The 25,416-nt window shown below is 40.9% G+C and overlaps 2 protein-coding genes across 4 annotated transcripts in view; both read right to left on the reverse strand.

Annotated features, from left to right (window-relative positions):
• Window positions 1-1,406: 1,406 nt before the first annotated feature.
• zranb1b (zinc finger, RAN-binding domain containing 1b) lies at window positions 1,407-21,203 on the reverse strand. 2 transcript variants are annotated; one of them, XM_078273141.1, is made up of 10 exons: window positions 21,009-21,203; window positions 18,486-19,552; window positions 13,111-13,298; window positions 11,503-11,656; window positions 10,487-10,558; window positions 7,332-7,530; window positions 6,266-6,386; window positions 5,819-5,948; window positions 2,681-2,910; window positions 1,407-2,025 (listed from the first exon to the last, which is right to left on the reverse strand). In XM_078273141.1, the coding sequence occupies exons 2-10, from the start codon at window positions 19,456-19,458 to the stop codon at window positions 1,807-1,809; spliced, it is 2,286 nt and encodes a 761-aa protein (XP_078129267.1). In that variant the 5' UTR covers window positions 19,459-19,552; window positions 21,009-21,203; the 3' UTR covers window positions 1,407-1,806. The 2 variants fall into 2 exon arrangements, with proteins under 2 accessions (XP_078129267.1, XP_078129269.1); XM_078273143.1 differs by lacking the exon at window positions 21,009-21,203 and adding an exon at window positions 20,598-20,714.
• A 762-nt stretch (window positions 21,204-21,965) lies between these two features.
• abraxas2 (abraxas 2, BRISC complex subunit) overlaps window positions 21,966-25,416 on the reverse strand; it is a 13,067-nt gene continuing 9,616 nt past the window's right edge. For both annotated transcript variants that reach the window (XM_078272916.1, XM_078272915.1), the window contains exons 8-9: window positions 25,412-25,416; window positions 21,966-25,217 (exon numbers count right to left, since the gene is read on the reverse strand). The exon at window positions 25,412-25,416 is cut by the window's right edge and continues 113 nt beyond it. In XM_078272916.1, coding sequence (XP_078129042.1) covers window positions 24,658-25,217; window positions 25,412-25,416 — 565 coding nt within the window. In that variant the 3' untranslated portion in view covers window positions 21,966-24,657. The remainder of the gene's footprint in view (window positions 25,218-25,411) is intronic.

Genomic DNA, 25,416 nt, shown 5'->3' on the forward strand with positions numbered 1-25,416 from the left:
CCTGCTGACAAACAAGCAGACCAACAAACGGACAAAAACTTAATGACTTACTGTGAAAGTAACATATTTAACATATATTACATATAGTAACATATATTCATATTTAAAGACACAAATCTAGTGACATGACCGGTTAAGAGATTCCTTTATCACTAAAACACAGGATTAACTGATACATGAAATAACATAATTGATAACTAAGAATATCAAACAGGAAACAGTTTAGTTGGACATTCAAAAAGGTTTTCCTTTATTTTATTTTCCTTATTTTGCCTGTTCATTGCGTTAACACTGTATAGTGAAGTCAGGCCAAAATCCACAAACCATTATAGTTACAACTGCAACTATTGCATAAATACAAAGCAACCTACAGGTGATGCTCAAAACGTGAACTTGAATGAAACACGAAAGAGGTTACAGTACGCAATGGCAAGAAAAAACTAAATGCAAAACATTCACAGCAAAAAAGTAACGACAACTTGTGTTTTTTCTTCTTTTTTTCTGTCAGCTTTGGTTTCATATGTTGCAGTCTCACAACAACCTTAATCAAAAACTTAAAAGATGGTTTCACATGACAACAAACGGGCGTTACAGAGGGGAACTGACATGTACCATGAGGGTGACGTTGACAAAAAATGCTTAAGCAAAAAAAATAAAAAATGACAAAAAGGAAGTGAGATGAGACAAGTGTCTCTTATGTTGACACTGAATATGTCTCACACTTGCCTGACCAAAAGCAAAGCACCAGATTTTAGGCATCCAGATGAGGTACTTAATGTTCTACAACGCAAGTAAACTTTTCACTGATGGTCATGATTGCTTCTTTCCTCACAGCAACAATGTTTCTGTGCAACGTGTCTTCATCAAGATTGAGAATAATTAACAAAAGCACAAAAAGGAGTAAAAATATACAGAAAGCTCTTATTAGCCCATATAAGTTTTTCTAACAATAAATATGTAAAGTAAGTTCAGAGAAGAATAACCACACGCGCGCACACAACTTCAATCAGTCTGAAAAAAGGTCAACCAAAAGGTCCAACATGAATGTTTGTGTGCTAAAACTTAATGAGTGTAGATTCGACTTGTAAAGGGAAAATCTCCCTTTTCAAGAGCTTCATATATGACCTTTATTCAAGCAATGATACTGTATTTATATAGAAATGTTTTAATAAATGTGCAGTGCTAAGTAATAAGGATTAAAGTAATTTATTATTACACAACCTCTGGTTTTCTATAGATAATATTTATTGGCTTTGTCCCTGCCCATTCAAAAACAAAATGCTAAATAAGCCAACTCTTAAACTAGAAAAAAAAAAGGTTTGAGAGAAGTGTGCTTTTGTCAGTGCCCACACTGAATAGATATAAAGTGTTGATTTGAATCATTGCTGGTATATTTCCTTATACTCTTTTTTAAAACAACCACATGCATTTACATCTATGTATTAAAGATTCATTTTTTCCTTTATATTTGAAAATCAAAACAAATCCAAAGGGCATTTGCATTCGTAAACCTTTATTCTCTCCCCGCATCTGTGTTTCGCAGCAGTTGAGTTTGTCAGTCTCAGGTTTGTCCGAGTAAAGTGTTGAATGTGTTTTAAGTTAATGTCCGAGTGCCTGTGTGAGCTAGAAGAGTCGCAGTGTCGTCTGTCAGAGCTGGTAGGTGGGTGGGGGTTCGTGGTTCCCCGTTCTCTCCCGAAGGCTTTCATAGTTTGTCCGTGTCAGGAAAGGAAAACAGAATTAAAGAGAACTGTAAGAGGGAGGAGTCCTGCCCCCCCGCAGACAGCCTCCCACCCCGCTTCAGTTTTGTCACTCATCGTCGTCGTCTTCCTCCTCTTCGCCATCGGACAAAGAGGCGCAGGGGCGGATCTGCCGGTAGCCGTCTAGCCACTTCTCCACCATCTGGGTGACAAGTGGGTGGTTGCGGCGGCGGGAGCTTTTCTGAAGAGAAACCAAAACCCCGCCCTCTGTTACACAGCAGTCCAACCACTCCCGCAGCAGCTTCTCCTGTTGCTCTTCATTACCCATCTGAGGGACACGGGGAAACAAACATGGTCATTAGAGGGAGGGTTAACACTAGTCCAGGGATGCACTGAATCCAGGATTTGGCTTCGGCCGAATATGGGGCTTTTTGACGGGGTTCGGTTTCTGCCGAACCTTAGAATTTTTTTCCACCGAACCGAACCCTGCGCTTGACCTACGCACGCTACGCTGGTTGATGTAACAACGCCGCCGTTGATTACGGGAAGGTGTTTACGTAGGTGGACTGAGAAAGTGAAAATGGAACTCGTGAGCAGAAAAAGTGCTGTTTGGCAGTACTTTGTCAAAATAAGGCCATTCAAGTCGAGCTACATGTTCAATTTGCAATGCCAATTTGTCTCGTGGTGGCAAGGACCCTAAACAATACACAACATCGCCTCTGTTAAAACATTTGCGTATGAAACATCCGAAGGAATATGAGTTGTGCATGAAGGAATCTACAGACAGCAGCCAAAATGCAGCAACTTCAGGTACGACAAAGGAAGGACGGTCACAGCTAAAAACCTGTGTTAACCAGACGAACATTATTGATTGGATCTTGAGATAGGGTAAACATAGGCCTATGGTAATTGTCAAAATAGTTTTTAAAGAAATAAAAAGGATAAACAAGAAATGGTGTAGACACAGTGGGGGAGGTCCTTACTTCCTGTGCTGACAGGAAGTGAATGTGAAGCAGCTTCCTCTCGCTGTCCACTAGCGGCAGGAACGTGACGGTCACGTCATCGTCTGTGTTGAGGTTGGCGCCCGCGCCACGATTGTCGAACCCGTCGTTCTCCATGGCCACCAGTGCTGAGAAGTGGCCCCGCGTGTAGCCCAGAGCGATAGGACTCTTCCAGCAGAAACTTTGCTCCCACAAAAGGGGCAAGTACACCCCTGGAGAGAGGAGAAGGAAGGAGGAAGGAGAAATAGATTTTTTTTAAATCTTTTTTTTTTATTTTTTTTATGGTTTTCCAAGAAATACATGATGTCTTTATGAAAATCTAAGTTTACAGAGGGGGTAAAAGGTAAGAGCTGTTATTATATGGTATGCGATTATCAGATTTTTGAGTGTCTTTACTTTTTTAAACCAATTTTACGGTTATTATACAGTCTTGAGCTTAAATACCTACAGTAATTCAGTATGTATTGGACAAAGAATAAGTGACTGCAGTTATATCAAGTGGGATGAATCACTTTACTGTCGAGGAAATGTTTTCTCACTTTTCCGTGATCAGACAGGTGCACTGCACTGCTTTTCTTGTTGAAGGCGCCTCGATTAGACCAGTTGCGTCTTTTTGTGATTCTTGCTAGGCAACCATCGAATCACCCATCTTAAGCCAACCGTTATTTTGCTGTGAAGTTAAATGACGTTGGGTGTTGGGGGTTTTTTGCCAGCAAAAAAATGCGAGGCGCTGAGCAACGCAAACCCAGTGAGCAAAACGCTTCACTCATTGAAAACACTTTTAAAAAGGCCGCCCCAGGCTGCTAAAATGCCCTTTGTCTGATCAGGGCCTAAATATATTGATACAAACATTCCACCACTGGAAATGTTGAAACACTTTGTCTATGTTAACTACAGAATGGCGTACTGGTTATGCACAAAACAAAGCAGACAAATATTTGACATTTCTCATATTTCTTCAGTTCCATAATACACAAAGCAGCTCTCACAACACATGGCTACTTCTATAACTGACACCCCAAATGAGAAGCCTCTGTTTAGCTACTCCTTTCTTCCAGTAACCACTGTGCTTTTACTGGGTTCACTTGGTCACCACTTTAACTAAAGTTCCCCTCCCCTCTCTATAGGCGCCCATAAACACGCCTCCCTCTGTGTGTTTTACATTGGCTCCTGGCAACTGTAAATCACAGCTCCATCAGGCAGGCTTTACTACAAGCAGTTGGCCATTACAGAGCACTTTCATCATCCCCTGTGCAGCATCACTCAGCAGTCAAACTGAAAGGCTGTTTTTACAGCGAGCCATAAACATAGATCTGCTCTCCACGCTCACAGGATTGTTTCTGATGGTTTACACATGTGTGTGTGTGTGTGTGTGTGTGTGTGTGTGTGTGTGTGTGTGTGTGTAACACTTCACAGCATCTATGCAGTGGTAGAATGTAACTCATTATTGTCAGCATTGTACATTTACTCAAGTACTGTACTTGAATACAAATTGGAGGTACTTGTATTTTATGCAACTTTATACTAACTTTATACTCCACTATATCTCTGAGAAAAATATTGTACTTTTTACTCCACTACATTTTTCTGACAGCTACAGATGCTAGTTAATTTCTCATACCCTTCCTGTCCAGTGAAAACAATGCATCTCTACATGTGGTAATTTTCAATTGAGTTTGCGATAAACTGAGGGATAAAGTGTTCCTTTATGGACTTCTTCAGCTAAATTATCTATTTAAAACCTCTCTTGGTTCAGCTGGAAATTGCATCGTCACAAAGCTGAAAACAGAGGCTGTTTTTCTGACACCACGAAAAGTTGACTTTTAGAGATACGTGGTTCTCACAGGACAGCATATAAAGTAGTTAAAATAAGCACACCTTACGGCAGTAAAATGCAACGTACACATTGATGCAGCATACATATGAATCCAAAATCATCATATTTATTAGTAAAACACTGAGTACTTTTACTTTTGATACTTTAAGTACATTTTGCTGAAGATACTAATGTCTATACTTAGGCAAGCTCAGAGGACAGTGACTAACCCATCACATGTCCTCCACAGAGTATGAGCTCTTGCCCTCTGACAGACAATACAGAGTCCCTCGCTGTAAACTCAATCGTTGTAAAAACTAATTTGTTTCTACCTCTGTCAAACTTCTAAACAATGCTACTTGAGGCTGTAGAGATCGTGCAATAGTTTCATGGTGTTTTGGTGATGGAAATATGTGTACGTGCAATATGTTTTTACCACAGAATGTGTGCAATTTATTGTTGTGAATGGTACAATTGGTGCTGTATTGTTTTGTTTATAACTGTCAAGGCATTATTTATGTGGGCAGCTTGGAGTCCAAAACTAATTTCCCTAAAAGGGACACTAAAGTATATCGTATTTTCATGCTTTTACTTAAAGGTTCTGCACTCGACATTTAAAAGATTAATATAGCAGCAAATAAATATTTGCCATGTAAAGACATAGTGGAGTAATGTTGCCTGAGCAGAGAATCAAGTCACACTCCCTCTGTGTGTGTTTTAATCTGAGCTTCTTTATTGTTTGTAATGTTTGATCCGGCCGCCGTGCATTTTAGTGCATGTGGTCGTGAAAAAAAAAGTAGGTGTTTCACATATTTGGGAACGGTCTGTAAGAGCCATGTGGAGGCAATCCCAGCATGCTGTTTGTGTCAGTATTTCGAGTGCAGCCCATTTACAGTAAGGTTTTGAATGCAGGACTTTCACTTGTAGTAAAAGGAGTATATAACACTCCACAGTGTGGTATTTTGTACTTTTATTTAAGTTCAGTATCTGGATACTTCTTCCACCACTGCTCTGATGACAGGTGGGTGTGTTTTGTTTTGTTGTGTTGTTTATGTTATTTTGAGTCACACTGTACTAAAATACCCCTTTAATGAAAGACACTAGCCTGATACATGTTGTAAATAGCAATTACTGACAGTTCAGAGTGGCAGTTATGTCAGCTATGTAAGCTATGCAGACTCATGCAGGCTGGAGCTATTTAAAAAGGAACTCTAGTCCTTCTACGGGCACTGGAATGGAGCTGCACTCAACATTTAATGATCTTTAACACAAACAACTTTAGTCCAAACAGTCAACTAACTCACCTTGAAAACGGGTGTACCCAAGCGTTTCTCCACGGAAACTTTTGTAATACTTCACTCCATAGACGATAATAGGCCTACGAAGTATGTGTGCAAGAACGAAAATGTGGGTCTGCTCCAAGCTGGATCCTGGCTGTAAAAGAAAAAGGCCCAGCAAGTGTTAAAAAGTGAAAAACTCACAACTACTGTGCTTTCATACCCAGATTTAATGAGATATAATAATAACCCGCCCAAAATCCTTAGGCTATGAAGTCACATGGAGCAGTGAGAGGCAGAGAAGTGCTGATGACAGGCGGATGCACTTTCAAAGGGCATTACAGATTAAGTATACTGCAGTAAGAGCAGTAAAGCTTCTTGCATAATTCATACATCATTAGTGTGTCACATTTAAAGCACATCAAGCTCCTGTCCTCCATATTAATGTGGGTGTTTGCTTTCATGTGCATGTACCTGACTAGCCAGGGAAAGGATGAAAGCCCAGTCTTCTTGCCACTGTTCCTCCCGAAGCGAAAAGTGCAGGCCGAAGCTCTGGGAATACCACGACTCCCACTCCTTCCAGCGCGTGTAAAACCTGCAGACCATACACACACACAAGCACCCAAATACTGTTTTGTCTGTTGACATTTATTGACCTCTCTGTGCAGAAAGGGGTGTGACTGCTATTCATTTCTGTTGTGGTTAAGGTTGGATGGCAATTACTCTTTGTATCTAAATAGTAATATTCTCACTGCAAAACCCACAGGTTCTTACTGTCTTACACTGTCACACTAGTCACACTGGGTTGTTGTGTTCCAATGGAATCAGTTTCAGGCGTTAAATTGTTCAAGGGCACCCAACTTTACACATGAGTAAGAGTTTATTAATCTCTTTTAAAATTTGTTTTGACTGGTCTAAATCCCTAGTAAAAGCCTCGCATTTCTAGATCAAAGTCTCAGATCTCTGCCTGAGCCAGCAATCCAGACTTTGGATTCTTGGTATATATCCCAACCTCTGAACCACATGTCCCAATTTCCAACATAGTCATGCAATCCTAAAGGGGAAGAAAAATGTAACTTGAGACCATTGAATGTCAAATTTGAGCTCTTTCAGTGTCCTTGAGCAAGACACTAAAACTCAACCTGTTCATGTTTTGTAAAATTACTGTGTGAAACAGTGGGCTAAATTAAATGGATAAACATGAGTAAGATATGAATGATTTGCTCATGCTGCAATGGTCGAGACCTCAACGTAAAAACACTCAGTCTGCAGTACATATATATAAAAAAATGAAGGTGCTAGCTTATTAAAAACATTCTCATGTGGGCTCCAACCTATCCAGCACAGCTGAAGTCAGTACTTCTCTACTATTGATGTGTGACGCATTATGTCATTCAGTCTGCTAAAAACAGTATGAAAGTGCCTGAGACTAGGTGCAACTCACGCATACTGTACTGTACCGTACTGTTCACAGGTTGTGTTTTAAAGGACTAGAACACACTGTTATATGTACTCCTAGTCCGCGGTCTGCAGGCCTTACCAATGGGAACAGTCATGCAGGCTGTCGTGGAGGGTCTTGCGGAGCACTGAGTCTTTGTCATAGATGCCCCATGTAGCCTGCAGCACGGAGTCGAGGAGACAGTCCCCAGCCGTGCGATTCCACAGGGCGTACAATCTACTGTCCAACCTGGTCCCAAGTTCCAGGGACCAGTTAATGATGGGAGACTCCTCTTCCAGTTCTAAACAAGAGGGGAGGAGAAGTTGAGTGTTGGATCGCTTTGAAAAACCTCAGTGGTAATAACTATTTTACCTCAAAGAAAAAACATTTTACTAAGAAATATGCGAGGGTTGTATAGAGGCCATAGAGTTTTTTTTCCCCCACATTGCAAAATAGGGATGGCATTTGAAAGGACTGTTTGGGAGAGTATGGTAATGATTACTCACACATGTGAAAATAGATCTGACATAACAATGTTTACATAGGCCTGCATGTACATCACAAAACCAGATGACAGTGTGAGGTTACGGCAGGAACCCGATCAGATATACAGTGTTCAGTTATCTCTTCCTATACATGCTAATATTAATGGCAGAAAAATGTTGCAAAGCGCAGTGAAGCGAAGTAAAAGAAAACGGTTTCTTTGTGGCATAATGATAATCTATTTATTGACAAAACCCATGTAAATATCAAAACCAGCAAACAGTTTGCATTAGCAGTGACCTTACACAACTCTTTGACTGAAGAAAAGGGATCAGTACACAGGAAGATTCTATCGATGAGATCAAATTAAAAAAACAGTGAGGCTGAAGAAAATGCATGCCTGGTTTCCCATGCATCCCTTTTGTGTTTGTTGTATGATAAATGTTTTTTTATATATATATAAATAAAAAAGGTATTATTGATGATGCATCCATTGAACAGGCATTAGCTTGTTTGGCCTGCCGGGTTCTTAAAATCACATTTGTGTTAGGAACACGAACACACGAACACACACACACACACACACACACACACTTCAACAAGCAAAAGGCGATATACTTAGTGACTTGACGACTTTTGGAAATACAACAAGCAAATGGAGATCATCACTCTGGAAGACTAGTACAATCGTACAGTGATATAGAACTAAATGAGCTGCAAAGAGAATAAGTTAACATTCAAAGACAAGTATGAAAAGAATGAGAAAGTCACTGTGATGCAGCAAGAGAATAACATCCACAAGACCAAATCATTGGTTCAAAAAGAAAAGGATGTCTGTGCACAAGAGGAGATCTCTGAGGGGGACAAGGTCCTCCAACAACTTACAGGTGACTTAGAAGACAAGTTCCAAACAGAGGGGTCAGACTATCTGGGTGCTTGCTTGGACCTGTACTTAAAGCCTTGGTGAGGCCGAACAGCGCCTTTCTCAGTCAGACAGAACAACTTCCAATGAGCTGCAAAGACGATAACCTGACATTTGAAGATGTGTCCATAAAGGACAAGGCTGAGAGGGCAGAGAAAGTCAATGTGATGCCGCAAAAAGATACAACTCAGGAGCCTGATTCATTGGTACAAAAAGAAAATGATGTCGGCACCCAGGAGGAGCTCAAGATCTCTGAGGGAGACAATGTCCTCCAATAAGAAACATGTGAATTGGAAAAAAGCAGAAGAGTGTTCAGCCTGTCTGGATAGGTTTGAATCTAAACTTGAAGCTGTGGAGAGCAATGACAAGGTTGTGAGCAATATGGTGGATCAGCTTAAAATGCCTTATGAGCATATGGCTGAAAAGAACATGGCAGAGAATAGAGAAAAAGACGCCCAGCAAAATGTAATTCAGGAGCTCAACATCAAGCTCCAAACCGACAAGGATTTGTGTACGCAGCAGCAGCTGAAGGCCTCTGAGAGGGAGAGAATCCTTGGCCGAGAAATAAAAGACCTTTGAAAGACCCTCCAAAAAAAAACATGACAGTAAAAGGCCTACCTTCAAGAGCTAAAAGACATGGAACTGTGCTACAAAAGGTAAGACCTTGATATTCCACAAAAAAGGCAGAAAAAGCACATAAGGAGGCTATTAAGGAAGAGCACTTAAAAAAAAACAAAAAAAAAAAACAGGATTTCTGCACCCAGCAGAAGCTGAGGGCCTCTGAGAAGGAGAAGATGCTTTCCCTGAAGATAGAGGAGCTGGAAGAAAAGATCTCATGCTATGAGTAATGAGCTAACCCAAAGACTGCCCGGTTTAACTTCTACGATGACAACATTGAGGAAGGTTCAGGGAAGCAGAAACAGCCCAAGAAGCGTAAAGGATGGGTAAAAGTTGCTTATGACATCAAACCCTGGCATTTGGGAAAAAAGTAGAAGATAAAACTCTTGTACTTTAGTAATAGGTTGACATTTTTTGAATTGCACTTAACAAAAAGTGTATAAACAACAATTTGCTATTACAAACTAATAGCAAATTACTTAGAAAGGGCAGCACGGTGGTCATTGGTTGGCAGTGTGGCCTCACAGCAACGAGGGTCTCGGTTTTTAATCTACCACATGCTTGTTTCAATAAAAAATATTAGCATTTTAATGTCCATTATGGCAAAAATTTTTGCTGAATTACAATAAAGTCACACTTATCGTGCTGCTTTGCCTTGTGAAGCTCAATCTCTTTAAGTTTCCTTGCTGCTTGCAGCTGAACAGACGTAACATTATGACAACGTTGATTTTGTTCAGTTTAAATCAGACTAAGCATTGAATTAAATTATTCTGGGCACAATTAAACAAAGCTTCTAGAATGATCTTTCTTGCATTATGCTACATTCCTATATTTGTGTGTGTGTGTGTGTGTGTGTGTGTGTGTGTGTGTGTGTGTGTGTGTGTGCGCGCGTGCGGGGTGAGAGGAAGTACAATCATTCAATGGGGATCAGAGAAATCCCTAAAATGCCATTAGGCTGATTAGGGCAGACGCAACTGGTACACATGATAAAGACAGACCTCCTGGCAGAGTGACAAGCAGGCAGGAAAAACGCTGTGTTAGCAAGAGGGAATATACAAGTAATGGAAGACTGGCCGTATTGGGCAGACTTCCCATTATAGTACGCAGTTTGTGAGGGTGCTCCCACTGTTTGCCAAGCCAGACCATCGTTGTCATCTTGGATCTAGTTTCTCTCTCAAAGCTATTGCATCTGTAAGTCATGATGTTATATAGTGATATAGTAAATATATTTCACCTTTTTGTACGTCTCGGTCCAGCACCTCATCGAACAGTTTCTCCTGAACTGCTGGGGGCAAGTCCTCAATGTCTGACACACACACACACACACACAAAAAAAGAGAACAAAATGACAGAAATCAAAAAAGGCTGTTATTAGAGGGGACACAGGTGCAGAGAAAGTTAAGTCTTAGCTTTAGTCATATTTTATTTGATGAATGTTTAAATCTCTTCTTAAACTAGCAATAACACTTACTGAAAATTAAATTACTGAAAAGGCCAACTAAAAACATTTTTCTGCAGTGGCTCATTTCAACTCAAGCCACTATGTTTTGTTCTTTCCACAATGACCACTGGCTTACACTGAATGCTCTGCGCTCTTGTCAACACAGTAGCTTATTCTTTAGCTAAAATAAATGAAAGCAGTGACTTTGTGGAACAGAACAGAATGGCTTTCTATAGTGGCCAGGATCCAATTTCTGCATTGTCCTGAACACTCTACATAACAACAATCCTCAGCTTGGCTACCAGCAACAGACTGGACCATAAATAGAATAGAATATAGAATAGAATGAAAGTTTACAGAAATTGCACTGAACGCATGCAATTTTACAGTCACTGGCAACATTGCTAAATATAGCGTTGTTGTGAACAAGAGACATGCATTGTTGGCCATATACTCAGCATGCAAGAACAATACTCAAACAGTGAGCCAGAGGTAGCCTCCGTCTTCTGCAGTTGGAAACAGACTACTGCAGAATTCTGTCCCCTCAGCATCCGAACAACAAGCAATTTCATACGCCACCAGTAAACAAAACAAGCATTCTATCACACACATGGCAAGCCAGAGGGGATGGCTAGACTGGGTTTCTTCAGCTACAGAGTTTGAAGTTAACCTTCATTTAAAATTTAATTCAAGTTTATGTTACCCTTATACAAAACACAGAAAGTACACTTTGACAGCTTCTGGAAATCATGATATGACATTCATGCCTATTGTTTATAGACATTAGCATATTTGTTTGTGGTGCTGACCTGCAGGCAGGGTGAAGGTCACCAAGTCAGTGAGAAAATAGCAGGTGAAGTCTCCTTTGCGCTGGTGAAGAGAGGCCGCCACCTCACGACGGATCTGCTCCGTTAGCTCAGGACACACCATGGCTGGAATACACTTGGCTGCCTGTTGGGACACCTGCAGAGAGGAGAGGATAATGGTAAGGAAGTATAATCTAAATCGAAAAAAGTATATGAGACAGAGGCTGATAATTGAGCGAGAGAATTTCTAACAATTTCAGAAGGTTGTATTTCACAAGTAACCAAAAAAACATTAAAACAATAGCTAATGCAAAAACAGCTTTCAAGGTAGTTAAGCTGCATGCTGTGACCAACTGCATCACACAGTGGTCTAAGATTTGTAAAATTACTAAGAAAGGCTACAGAGAGAGAAATTAGAAGGCTAAGACGCAAAATGATGACAGGATGGTAAGCTTGAGACGATCTCAGATGTCTTGCAGTTTGAATACATTCCTAAAGTAGAGAAGACTTCCGACGATGCCATTAAATAAAGAATGACTGCTTTCTGGGGGGAAGGTTTTGGTTGTAGGAATTACAGTATTTGGTTTAGGCTACTGATGGCTGCTGAATAACATTTTTGCACATACTGTATATAGCGAGAACACCATGGCTCTAAGTGAAATTATTTTTCCAGCATAGTTGATTAAGTATTCTGATCTAATTTTACTTTCACTGATCTAATCTAATTTGCCTCTAGGACAACACGAGGGAAAAAAATGTATCTTGCGTTCAAGCAGATGTCAGCTTTAAGCATTTCGGGGCAGGAGCCAGAGGTTACTCTCTGACCCCCTCTGAAAATGAACTGGGACAGTGACTGAGTGTGGGAGGAGAGGTGTGTATACAGATAATCTGGGATCACAGTGCTGACGGCAAGCGAGTTGCAATCAACCCCATCACACGCACACCGCAGACACACACACTACACACAAGGAAATCCACATTTTAAACAAAATACTCCATATAAAAAAATAAAACCAACAAATCATTACAAATATAGGAATGGCAGTATCACAGCACAGGCTTCCTTCATGCACAGAGAGGAGTATGCGGTTGAATTCCAGTCCCTTCCTTCCTCTCTACAGACCCTTTGCCCTTGTGATTCCTCCTGACTGATCTCATTGGATGTAGAGATTTAGAGACTTCACAAGAAACAGCTGCATCGCTGACCCAGAAACAAGCACACCTCCAATTTTTACAATATAGCCTTTGGTCTCCTCATTCTCTTTTAAAGCTTGTAAACTGTACAAAATTGCTAGGCTCAAACTGTTGAATTTTGTTTAACCTTTTTATTTATTATTATTACAGGTGGAATGGAAGCATGAGGAATTTGAGTGATGTAACACAGCTAATAACTGAGAAAATACTTACATTTTGTATTTGTTGCACACATTGATCTATGATCCACATTGATCTACAGTATCTACCAGCATGCATAGTTGGTGTTTATACCGGTAGAGTCTAGCAGGTGGTCGCAGTGTAAACAGAATTTAAAAAGATACCTCTCCATCGGCCAATACCTGGGGCAAGTGATTCCTGAACTATACCAATAATCTATTGGTTGTGTCTACTGACCTCCGTAAGTAACACAGCCAGCATGTCCTGTCTCTGGAAGCGGATGGCTAGGTGAACCAGCGTGAAGCCGTCATCAAATGCTGAGGGCCGATTTAATAGGCGCACCTCGTCTGATGTTAGCTGTCGTGCGATGTCACCTCCCGATGACTTGTAGGCCTCCACAGCTGCCAGGTCACCTTCCACAACACCTTTCAATCAAAGAGAAAGGAAAAAAGTCACATTAATAAGTCACATGAGTAAACCTTTGCTATGATACTTTTAAATAGTAAACATTTGCCATAGTAGAACCAGTGGGCAGTTTGCAAAAAAGAACATTTTGCATTTAATTAGAAGTCAACACAACTTCACATTTTTAGAATGTTTTACTTTGAATGGAGATTTTCTAAATACAGAATTAGCAGCATAAGGAATGGATTTATATAAATCAAAAGATCTGAAAAGTAAAACAAAAAGGAGTTTATTAGTTTACTTTTTGTTTTCATCTTAAATGAGTGTACTTTGTAGGCTGGTGAACTTGTTGATCACTGTGGTTAAAAAATAAAAAAATAAAAATATCACATCATGACCGAGCACATCGGATATAAAAATTAACTATCCTAAGAACAACCTGAGGACATTCTGTGCTCAAACAAAGTATAAAATATTAGAGATCAGAATCTTCTTTATCTCTGTGACAGCTGTAACAGCTTTGAGACTTCAATGACTTGGAAGTCAAGAGGAAAAGACAATATGCAGCCACAGTTATTTTTTCCCCTCTTAATCTTCAGACTTAGATCTTAGCGTCAGGGTTAAAGGATGCGTTTGATCCGACAGATGCAGGTGTTTTCTTTTCTTTTTTGGCACAAAGTGGAAATATTACTCGACATTGACTCCGACAGAATCTATTTATGTCAACCATCAGCACACTAATTCAAGCGCTGATCTATTCACCAAGATAGTCAACAGTGTTGGGCAAGTTACTTCCAAAATGTAATACATTATTGATTACTAGTTACTGTCATTTGAGAGTAATTAGTTATATTACTGTCTCAGAATTGTCATGCTTTACACTACTTTTGCGGTACTTTTGAGTTACTTTCACCAAAATAAAAGCATAAGTATGACTTGGCAGGTAGCTTGTGAATTTCACCACGGGATCAACCAAGTCTCCTCTTTATCCACTATATACATCATAATTTATTCATATTATTTGGTATTATTAATCTAAAGCTGCAAAGTTACTAAAGCTATAAAATAAATAGTTAAGTAAAACGTACAATAGCCTACTTGACTCTGAATTAAGGTGGACTAGAAGTAGCCTAATAAGTAGAAGAAAATGAAAATACTCAATTAAAAACACCTTACAATTTAATCAAAGTAGCCAGTAATCAAAGTAGCCAGTACAGTTACTTTCCACCGCTGATAAAATGAATGATATTACGTGTAGCAAGACTAAACATTAATTCCCGACATGTTATCTGTCAGTTGCTCAGGCACATTGCTGTCGGCACTGACAGGACACAGATAGCCTACCGTCTCTGGTTCAGGCTCTGACCACGGGAACAGTGACGGGAAAGCTTGCTTCAACGCAGCGAAATAACTCCTGAAAATAATTGTCCATGTCGGAAACGTATCTGTCTCTGCAGTAATTTCAACCACAGAATACAGCAACAGGAAATAACACTGGCAGACTTTTTTTTTCTGTGCCGAAATGTTTCACGGTGTTGGTGAATTCTTAAAAAAAATGTTAAATGTGTTGTAACTCGCGTTACTGTGATTGTAACGGGTATAATATTACCAAAATTGTATTAGCAATGTGTTATATTACTGCATTACAGCAAAAAGAAATACATTACTGTAATTGTGTTACTCCCAACACTGACAGTCAAACTATTAGGGGTGGGGGGGGGGGAAACGATATTTGTATCTCGATATTCACCGTGGTAATACTGTATCGATACACGGACGCCAAATATCGATCTTTTACAATATAAATTGCACAGGAAAATGTAACTTTATTTTTTATAACTATAATAATAAAATACATTGCTTTTTTAGTCCACTAAATGGCGCAGTAGAGTTTTTTTCCCAGAGAGGTCAGCATGGGTGACTGTCAGCGTGCAAGAGGAGGTTGGTAAAAACAGATGTGGACAAATTGAAATATATCGCAGAATATCACAATATGTTTAAAATCGCAATAATATCGTATCATGACATAAGGATCGTGATAAAATCATATCGCAGGGCCTCTGGGGATTCCCACCCCTACAAACTATAGAAAGTTATTCTGCTAAGTAAGTTATCATTATAGTGATCTTACTCTTTAACACACTGACTACCCGGATGTTCAACTGTGAAGTTTAACTTTTTCTGTGGGTGGTTGAATGATCAGCTCGACACAAACAAAAAGTTCAGAAGGTTTCAGCACCCATTCCAGCCTCCATTGCTGTGATCAAGCCAGCAACACAGTGAGTTAAAGCCAACGTTATTATCTATTGAAAAAGAATAATCTGTGTGGACATGTGTGTCATTATGACAGAATAAAATGAAATCAAACCTTAATGTGTAAACATTTCTAGCATTATACAGTAAATGCCCATGTAGTATTCGCTCGTACATTTGACAGCAAACACTGTTGAGCTTTTGTTCTCGCGTCAAAGGACCACACACAATGCTCAGCTGCGTGTGCGTGAGTGAGACCGTGAGTGAGACCGAGAGGGAGAGAGACACAGAGTGGGTGGAAGAACTCGTTGTGCCATGTGGAGCTGGCTAGCACTGTGAGAGATCAGGAGAGAAACTACACAATAGCAGCGCAGTGGGATAGAGAGGGATCACACAACCACTTCCCACAAAACACTCCTTTAGTGCGGGTGTGCCTGTAGCCCTGCGGTCAGTTCTGTACCCACAGATCTTTTAGAGAACACAAAAAGCACAAATATGCAAAATGGCCGTACACTTAATGACAAAGAAGAAAGGTATTGAATCAGGCTTAGTGATGCTGGTCTTTTCCCTCCACACAGCACATGTTCTTTTCTTTCACTAATGTGGATAGTGTTCGTCTCGATCATAAGAAAATAAACAGCCAACAGACAAATGTTGGTACTTCCAACCATCCACTTCAGTAAGTAATAAACTCAATGTAATAGTTGGTTAAACAAGTTTATAAGGCTGACAGATTGAGATGTTCAAAATAGTTTCAAGTTCAAAATTTTCTTTGCTGTTCCATATACGTAGCATGTAGCACGTAAGCATGTCCACCACTGTTAGGATATAACACAATGTTTACTAGATCTATCAAAGAAAATCTCCTTCCTCTGCCTTCTTATTTATCCCCAGACTGCAAAGGTGAGCCTTTTACAAAGTCTTTAAACAAGCAAAATAATGTGCAAATAAGGAGATTATTTCACCGATTAAAAGACTAATTGTTTTTTTTATCTACTGTGGTGTAGATTGTACCCAATTTGTTTGTTGTTTCGGACAAAAGCGGTAAATCTACCTGTAAATGTTTTGTCAGGATAATTTCCTTTAAAATAGTGTAGCAATCTGCCTCCTTTTGTAGCGTTTCAAGATACTGACACTGATTTCAAGAGACTTACTGAAACCTGCACTGGAGACAAGTACAATTATCTCACCCCATTGGCAGAACTGAAAATAAGTATTGAGGGCTGAATCTGACACGTTACTAGTTGTGAAGGTGGATGTTATATATAGTGAGTTTAGGGAGTTGATCTAGGGTCATCCACAGAAGGTCACCCCTAAAGTGTGGATATAATATATAGGCCTATATATAGGGTGTAGTTGTTCGAGACTTATTTATTTTTTACTTCTGTTGCATGGGTCATGCTATTTTTAGTGAAGGAAACTAGAGCACCAATCAAAGCTTTGAGGCCACTGTTTACAAACAAACACCGATGTCTATAGTCAATGACAGGAAAACCTTCCTAGCAACAGAGGACAGACTCACTTGCATCTCCTCAGCACTCACATCTATGCCCTCTGAAACTGCAGCTGGGTCACACCTCATTCATTCATTCATTTATTCACTCACTCACTAACTATACTATGAGAATTAAAACTAGGTAGTTTGCTATATCGTGAGCAGTAAATTGAGATATCAAATACTTTTGAATCATCATCACCTTGTGTCACCTTGAGGCATTAGTGTAACTCGTCTGTGTCATTTCAAGACCATAGGCGAAAAATAGCATCGTGCAACTATCGATATATTCTCAAAATCAAATGATTAATCGAGGAAATAATAAGCAGATATTTATCACGAGAAGAATTGTCCACGGCACACCTAAACTCATCCAAAGTACATGAAATAACTTTGATGGCAAATAGGAATGGATTTCAGACACGGCTTAGATTTAATTTCCTTCAAGGGACAATGGAGAAATTTCTGATTAGATAAGAAGAGCTAACACTTGAATATGCTCAGAGAAATCAAACCCACTCACATCAGACACTCTGACCAGACAAGACTTGGTCCCAAGGGGACAAGCCACACAGACTGAATGGATTAACCCTGTCACATGCAGTAATAGACCCAGTGTAGGACCAGAAGCATACTCACTATAGTGATGTTTTTCTGACATTCAGATCCGATTATCCCTTTGCTTTAAAGAATGTAGCGGCATGAAAACCTGTATGACAATTAATCGCTGCAAGGGCTTCATTGGGATATCAAATACATGTGTGACTATCAAATTTGTACTGTCAGTGTAACACAAAGAATTGTCTGTTAAAGAGACATTATGAAAAGGAACTAGAGGTTGAGTGGGTGTGCAGAACAAACTATGTAGCCATGCTAAGGCAGGAAAAATAGTGAGTTCGTGCAAGAGTGTGGGAAAAAAGTAATCACTAGTTGTTCTTAAAATGTTCATCCTCCCTCCCACTCCACATTCACTAATCTACAGTGTGGGTGGCTGGACACTCTCTGTTTGTGTAGTGAAGTTTTACACTCTCTGAATACAGGGGATTTCTAAGCATACAGTATATCAGCATCAGTAGGACACAAACCAGAATCACCTGGACTTGGCTATGCAATCTGCATTTCAACCAATTACCTTGGAGGTGGTAGAACCATTTTAAGCATTCACACAAATAAAATAAATAAATAAAAAAATCATAGTTTTAGTCCTATTTTACATAAATGTGTGTTTTAAATAAATAAAGTGTTTTTTAATGTGCATTGTTTGGTTAATGTTGAGCATTTTCAAAGGAAAATGTATGTTGCTTTGTGACAGACGATAAAGTTGATCTAATCTTAATTCACAGTCACATTATTCTCTGTTGGCCTGCCTAACATCATACATCATTCAGTTGGCTCATTGCCCACCTCATAACAAAAGTTTAATTTATCTCAACAAAAATCATATATTCTTGAAACTCACCAACACAGGCATTGAGGAACAGCCAATCAGTCCTTCTCATTCTGTTCTTAATCTGCTTCAGTTTTTTGAAATCTACCTCCAGCTCCTCTTTGCTCCCAATCCCAGCCCCTGATGCCAGTTCAATCCTCTGAAAGTCCATGTTCACCTCTGACTCCCGTTTTGAGGTTGGGGGTGACCTCCTTTGGCTGCTGCTACAACCCACCACCCCACTTACCACACTCCCTACTCCTTGCCCAACCACATGGCCAACAACACCCCTCTTGTTGTCCCTGTCCTGTTCATTAAGTTTTAAGGAAGGTTGTTGGCTCTCAGGTTCTGATGCCAGCTCAATGGGTTCTGCTAGCAGACTATTTGGCCTGGGATGGTCGCACACCACACACTTGAGTGCCTTGGCCCAGTTCTCGTAAGTGCAGGCAGTGCAGGTCCAGTGTTGTGCATGAGTGTTGAGCCTGTTACGGTCATTATATTCCTCACAGGGGTCTGTAGTGGTGGGGGGGGAAGCCAGGCGGCATCCAGAGCCTGAGGTCTGGGGTGATTCTGTGGGGCTGCGTGGCTGCTGGGTATGATGTCCCTGATGGGATGCATGTTGCCCATGCTGTTGTTGTTGAGCCTGTTGCCTCTGGCACAAGCACTGGGTGCAACGGATGGCCCGAGGCCAGTTCAAGTAGGTGCACATCTGGCACGACCACTTGCTACTAGTCTCAGGTACATCAGCAATGCGTACACGGGGTCGGGCACTGGAGTCTGGACAAATAAGTAAGCTGGAGCCCCCCTGGTTTGGGCTGTTGCTGAGGCCTGCAGGGTCCCACTGGTGCAGATTGGCATCCAGAGCTGGGCTGCTCTTGAAGGGCTCCTCAGTAATGATGGCACCCCCACTGGGCCTCTGAGCGCGGCACATGGTGCACTTGATGGCTGACGGCCAGTTCTCGTATGTGCAGTATTCACAGGCCCACTTGGCAATCAGCTCGGTCATCGTCGCACCACCGCTGAGGGAGGCTTCCTGCCGTTCAGAGGGGTTCTCAGCTCGGCAGATCCACTCTTAAGGAGATCACACAGCAAGCTGTACACTAGGGAACAAAGGAAAAGACGGTATTTTAGCAAAACGCTTTGATCTTATGCCAAATAACCATATTGAACTACACCACATAATAAAAATAAAAAAAGACAAATCAAAATAACGTATAACTACAAAAAAAGAACACTTCTCAAATGTAAAATTATTAACACTGGAGAGAAATGTTTCTGCATTCAAACTTTCCAGGTTTTCAGTGGTGAATCTCTCCAATAGTGCACGTTACACAAAACCTAGACAAAGCATGCTTTATTACAGCCACATGTGCCATCTCAGCCGTTGTATCAAATCTACAATGCTGTTTGCACTTGACCTGGCTTAATTTGCAGCAAATATAAAAAGGGAGCAATCCATGTTAAGACAACCTCAAAGCGAAGTGCCAGGACGAAGCCTGGCCTGCAACACTGAATCTCCGCGGCTCTATTAAAACGTGACACTGGCTTTAAACGCATACAGTAAGTTATATACACCGGACAAATGCGACCTAACAGAGATGGGTAACAAGAGGACATATTGAAACCAGACACCCAGCAGGGAGGCGCGTGACTGGTTAAGACGCTTACTGAAGCATTGAAATTGAATTCGCCCCAAAGTCACATATGAAAGTTAACGATCCAAACCACGTGTGCCCGTGTTACATTCTGAACAGTATTTACGAGACAAAAGCTAACGCAATTAAATAGAGCTGGATCGCTGGGACAGCTTACAGAAGAGTTGTTGTTACTGTGTTTACACCACGCCTCCAAGTTTACAAACACACCGTGAGGTATTCAACACATTTAAGAGATAACGTTACGATTCCTACAGAGCTGCAGGTTTTGTTCGCAAAGCGAACAAAAATTAATTAACGCACTGGAACCTTGCACATGTTTAACAGCTAAGTTAATCACGTCCAACCTGTTCAACGTTACTGGTGCACACAATTCATACATTTGCCTGAAATAAACAGTTTAACTCAAATGAGCAGTCGGCAAAATAAGTGGCATGTGTGCATTTACAGCTGACAATACTTAACTAACAAACTAGCTAACGTTACTTACGCTGTATCGTGTGTCAATAGACCCACGGAGCGAGCTAACGTTAGCTGTGTGTTATCTTACATGACAACTAAGCTAACGTTACGTTGGTTCGGGTTACCAGCCAGGAATTAAAGCCAAGCTAGCTGGCGGCTCGCTAACATTACGGGATTATGTTGTACACAATTCTGCCTGTAACGTTAACCGTTTGAAAGGCCCTTATCAACTCTACAAAGATGAGATAAACCCTTAACGCTACCCTTGTATTGTTTACACTCCTCAGTCTCCCACTGTGGCCAAAACAAATGGAGCTTCGCCCCCAAAACCATAGAAACCCAATCCAATTCAATCAGGCTTCTCTCACTTGGCCGACACAAACCGCATATTTACTTATTTGGAGCGCCGTTAACTTGGCAGTTAAAGGTCCATACATACCGCGGAGCAAGAACCCCCCCCTAGTCCCGTCCCTCGGCCGTCTGCTTCGACGCTTTAAATCATTTTTATCCTTTTCCTCGATTCCCAAACACCAAGCTGACGGGCTTTAATGGCGGCACAGGGGAAGGGAAGCAACCAAAGCAGGACTAAAAAATGCACTACGAGGGAGAGGATAGAGCTCTCTGGGCCGTTACAGTCAGAGGCAGGATCAGGGTTTACCACCTGAATCTGCCAACCAATCTGATTGGTGGATTTTTATGTATCCCTTGACACTGACCAATCACATACTATGTCTTCATTCCAACTGTTAAAAAGCTTCGTGAAAGCAAAACAGGCTCGAATGTAACCGTAATAGCGACGGCAGATTCCGTTTAGAGATGATTTTCATTTAGGCGATGGGTCCAGTTAGTTACAGTAAAAACAGTTTGTTTTTAATTGTGCATCGCAATTTGTTGCATCTTTGGCAAGCAACCACGTGGTATCCCCTCAAAAGGGATAAGGGGATGATGTCATCGTAAAAATACTGCAGCAAGCAGTCTGCAGTAATGCATGACAGCTTGAGCAAGTTCTCAGCGACCAATTGTTATTACTGACGGGCGTCTGGCGTCTACACACTCCGAAGCCAAAAAATAATTTGCACCATAATTAATACTTTACCCAGTAATTTGTTCACCTGCAAAAAATTTATGCATGGATGCAACTCTTGTTTACAAGAAAGCCCGTCACACTTCAATGTGATGTCATTGAAACAAACACCAGTAAGTTCTGCGCATAGATATACACATCCAAAATAAATGAATGTTTCTGGGGAGAACGCTAAAAAATGGTTTCCAGTCATTCTATGCTATAACCTGCTAAATACAGTTTCAAAAATAAGAGAATGAATGTAACAATACATTTTTAAAGAGTTTTAAAATGGTATTCTAGTTACTGCAATAACAAAACAAAGGCACATCATATCACATAGCTCATTTATTGTCCCCCACTTATAAGAACAATATTCTCCGTGCTCGTCCAAGCAAGCTCTGGTCTACTTTCGTCAAGTACACGTCCAGATAAAAGCTGAGAAGTTTGAAGCTGTGCACTGGACTTTGTGCTGTCAGGGAGGTGTTGATGTTGCAATGGCATACTCAGGGAAGGAAGGAAAGGGTCACCCCCTACAGTAAGAGTACATGAGTGTCCATTTCTACTTAGATGGAACTTGAAAGGTATATACGATCCTAACAATGCAAGTCCTCTCAAGCTTTCTAACAGTGGCCCTCAGCTTCAGAGCCCTGCTGGTTTTCATTCTGGCAATCAAGTCAGGGTTACACCTGGGGATGCCAGACAGAAAGACTTAAAAAGCAATCATCTAGGGACTGAGGGTAAGAATTAAGATTGAGGACCAACATTGAGAACTGCTGCTCTATACCACCACAACACTCAACTGAGACAAGCTTATACAGTAAGTGCTGTTTAAATGATACCCCCCACCCCTTGTCTACTATACATTCATTATATATTTCCTTATTATATTCCAGTACTTAAAGGAAACAATATTCCTACCGAACTGATTTTTTCATTTATTTTAACATTGTGTGATTGTGTTACTCTGGGTGATTATTACGTAACATTTTGAGTGCCAGTCCCCGATAAGTGATGCGTTGGCAATACACATCAGGGCAAATAAAATGAGGCAAAAACCATGACATACAAACAGGCTGTGTAAAAAAAAACAAAAAAAACAACAAAAAAAACAGAGCTTGTTCACAAGGCAAAGCTTCTCAGACTACAACAGGTCTTCATTTGTGAGTGCAACGTCCTTCATTTGCAGTGCAAATGTCTGTCCATGCTGAATACAAGTGTCTAGAATCGACCGGTTCCTACATCCAGCACCCAATCAATCCCCACCTTGTTACTAAGTTGTCTTCAAACAGGCCAAGATGTTTTAAGAAAGTATTCTGCATGTCAGTCATGCTCATCATACCACCTCTGCATTGCAGGAAGTATCAGTAACTAAGCAGATTCTCTCTGACTTTACAGTTATAATTCCAGTTTCGAATAATAAAGCAAGCGACGTCACAGCTGCAACCATGAGATGCAGATCCACTCAGAAGTTGTCAGTGAAAGAAAAAAAGCTTTAGGAAGCAGTGAAGATTGTTTCAGGTAGACATAACACCACACCATGGAATGGGAGTCATTTACCTGCAGGACTTTTAAAAAAAAGCTGGAAGCCGATTATTGCAAACACAACAGTTTGTTAAACCCAAACCTCAAGAGAGATCTGTGAATGTGTTCTGTGTGCAGATAGAAACTGCCCCGAGTGGAAGGCACTGTATACTGAAGCAAGGTCACAAGGTTTTCATCACATTATCCAGGTCCATACACATACATATACAGTAACATCGACCCCAACCAGGTCAGAATACACAAGGTCTGCTGTCGACTATGCCAAGACAGGCAGATGATTGCTCGCTCTCTGTTCCCAAGGTTACAATTCACACATACACTACAGGGGGTATCGGCCTTCCATTTTGACTTTAATAGAGAACAAGTCAGTGAGAAGTGAGCTTGAGTGGTTATATGATCATGGTCGGTAGCATTGGAGACAACCAGCACTGTGAAGTGGAAATAGCAGCCAGGGTTTTATATGAAGAAGAACAGACAGATGCAGTATTTTAGTGGTAGCTCTCTGTGTTGCAGCAGCAGAAGGAACCTTAAGCATCTGGTTAGTAAAGCTACAGCAGATATTGTTCGCCCTGTGAGCCCCATACAACAAACAAAAGCTGAGCTGAGTTTGGCTCAGGGTGGTCGAAGAGGACTACTCGAGTGGCGCAACATGACAGCATTGGTATAGCACAATAATAAAGAAAACTTAAATTCTGTTTAGTGCAGTAAAGCGCATACAATTTCAGTGTTAACCAAGTGGAACAAGACATTGACATTCTTGTCAATCAAATTAGATCAACTATTAATCTGAGAAAATATATAAGTATATGTAAAGCACCCATAGAAGTGGCAGAACAAATTTAGATTGAAATATATTCTTCATCATTTAAATAGTCAACTGTATGATTAATTAAAGACTGTGGAACATGGAAAAGAATATCTAATAAGTCCAAAATCAAATGAGAGAAATGTGCATGTTAAAGAAATTCTAGTTTCATAAATATCTTTTTCAAATAAAAAAATAAAAACATAACAACCATTTGCCTACTTCTTTTTAAAAATTGTTCGAGGGCCGCAGACTATTCTCCCTTTGCTTTTCTTAGATGGTTTGTTTAAAAGAAGGCAAAAAAATAGTGCAAGAGTGGGTGCTCAGAGTTGGTGGTGCAAATGTGAAACAAAAAGACATATTAAGCGTGAAGCAGGGCCTGTCTTTTAGGGAGCCGAAACATCCACACTGAAGTACCCAGACGGACCCCATTTCAGAAAGGAAAATGAAAACCATGTCTTTACCCCCAGTGAGACACAACGGTTAAGCCTGCAAAGCCAAGCAAAGTTTCCCCTTAAAATGGAGATCAGACTAAGACAAGAAACATGTGCATGCCTTTCACTTTCAGGACTGGCACTTCTTTTGTATATATTTGTCTATCTTTGATTGCTTGAGATGCCCACCTCTTAAGGTGTGTCACTTATTTGTGTCCCATACACACCCTGTGGCATGTTTTTATGTGGTGTGAGATCCACGAGCATGCCCATCCGGACTGAGGGCAGCTGGTCGGCCTTGTGCTAAAACGCTGGCTGAGACCATTGGCGGATGAGCGGCTTCACTCACTAAGTTCTCATATTCGCTACTGTCCTCATCTTCGTCCTCATCATCTTCGTCATCTTCTTGCCCTGCAGCTTGTCTGTCCAACGAGTCAGAGCTTGATCCGTCACCATTGCCAAGGTACGGGGTGCTGGGAGTGGTAACAGGATTAGAGCTGGCACCAAGGCCCAGGCCTAACCCGGGGCCCATCCCTAGTGGGCCAGGAGTAGGGTGTCCTGGAGAGCCCACAGCTTGGGGCCGAGGCAGTAGAGCAGCACTGGTAGGTGGGGAAGAAGAGGAGAGCAGAGTGTCATCCTGGGACAAGAGGTCAGAATAAGATGGTGGGTTAGGTGAGGTACTGGGGCGCTCCGGAGCAGAGGGTGTGTGGAAGGTTATCCTGGACAGAGGGGAAGCCTCAGAAGGTTCTGTGTTCTCCTCTGGAGTGGGATGGGAGTCTGCATTTTGGGCCGCACAGAGCCCTGTGGAACAGAGAGAAAGATATAACTTCTAAAAAGTGCATGTGGACATTTTTGCTAAATATTAGTACATGAAATGTGAGGAAATCAAGTTTGCTTGACTGCTGTTTGAGATTGATGTAAAGCCAGTTTATGTTTCAAACAAGCACACATTTGAAATTTAATTCCAGTTTATAGAATCCACAACAGGCACATACTTCTC

This window comes from Sander vitreus, chromosome 17 (assembly GCF_031162955.1).
Source record: "Sander vitreus isolate 19-12246 chromosome 17, sanVit1, whole genome shotgun sequence".
Classification (NCBI taxonomy): domain Eukaryota; kingdom Metazoa; phylum Chordata; class Actinopteri; order Perciformes; family Percidae; genus Sander; species Sander vitreus.

Coding starts and splice junctions, on each gene's coding strand:
- zranb1b (XM_078273141.1), bottom strand. CDS start 19,458: ATGACCGAGCTGATTGCCAAGTGGGCCTGTGAATACTGCACATACGAG. Junction 7,531..10,486: donor GGACCGAGACGTACAAAAAG/GTGAAATATATT, acceptor CCTCTTGTTTAG/AACTGGAAGAGGAGTCTCCC. Junction 5,949..6,265: donor TCCTTTCCCTGGCTAGTCAG/GTACATGCACAT, acceptor TTTCTTTTACAG/CCAGGATCCAGCTTGGAGCA.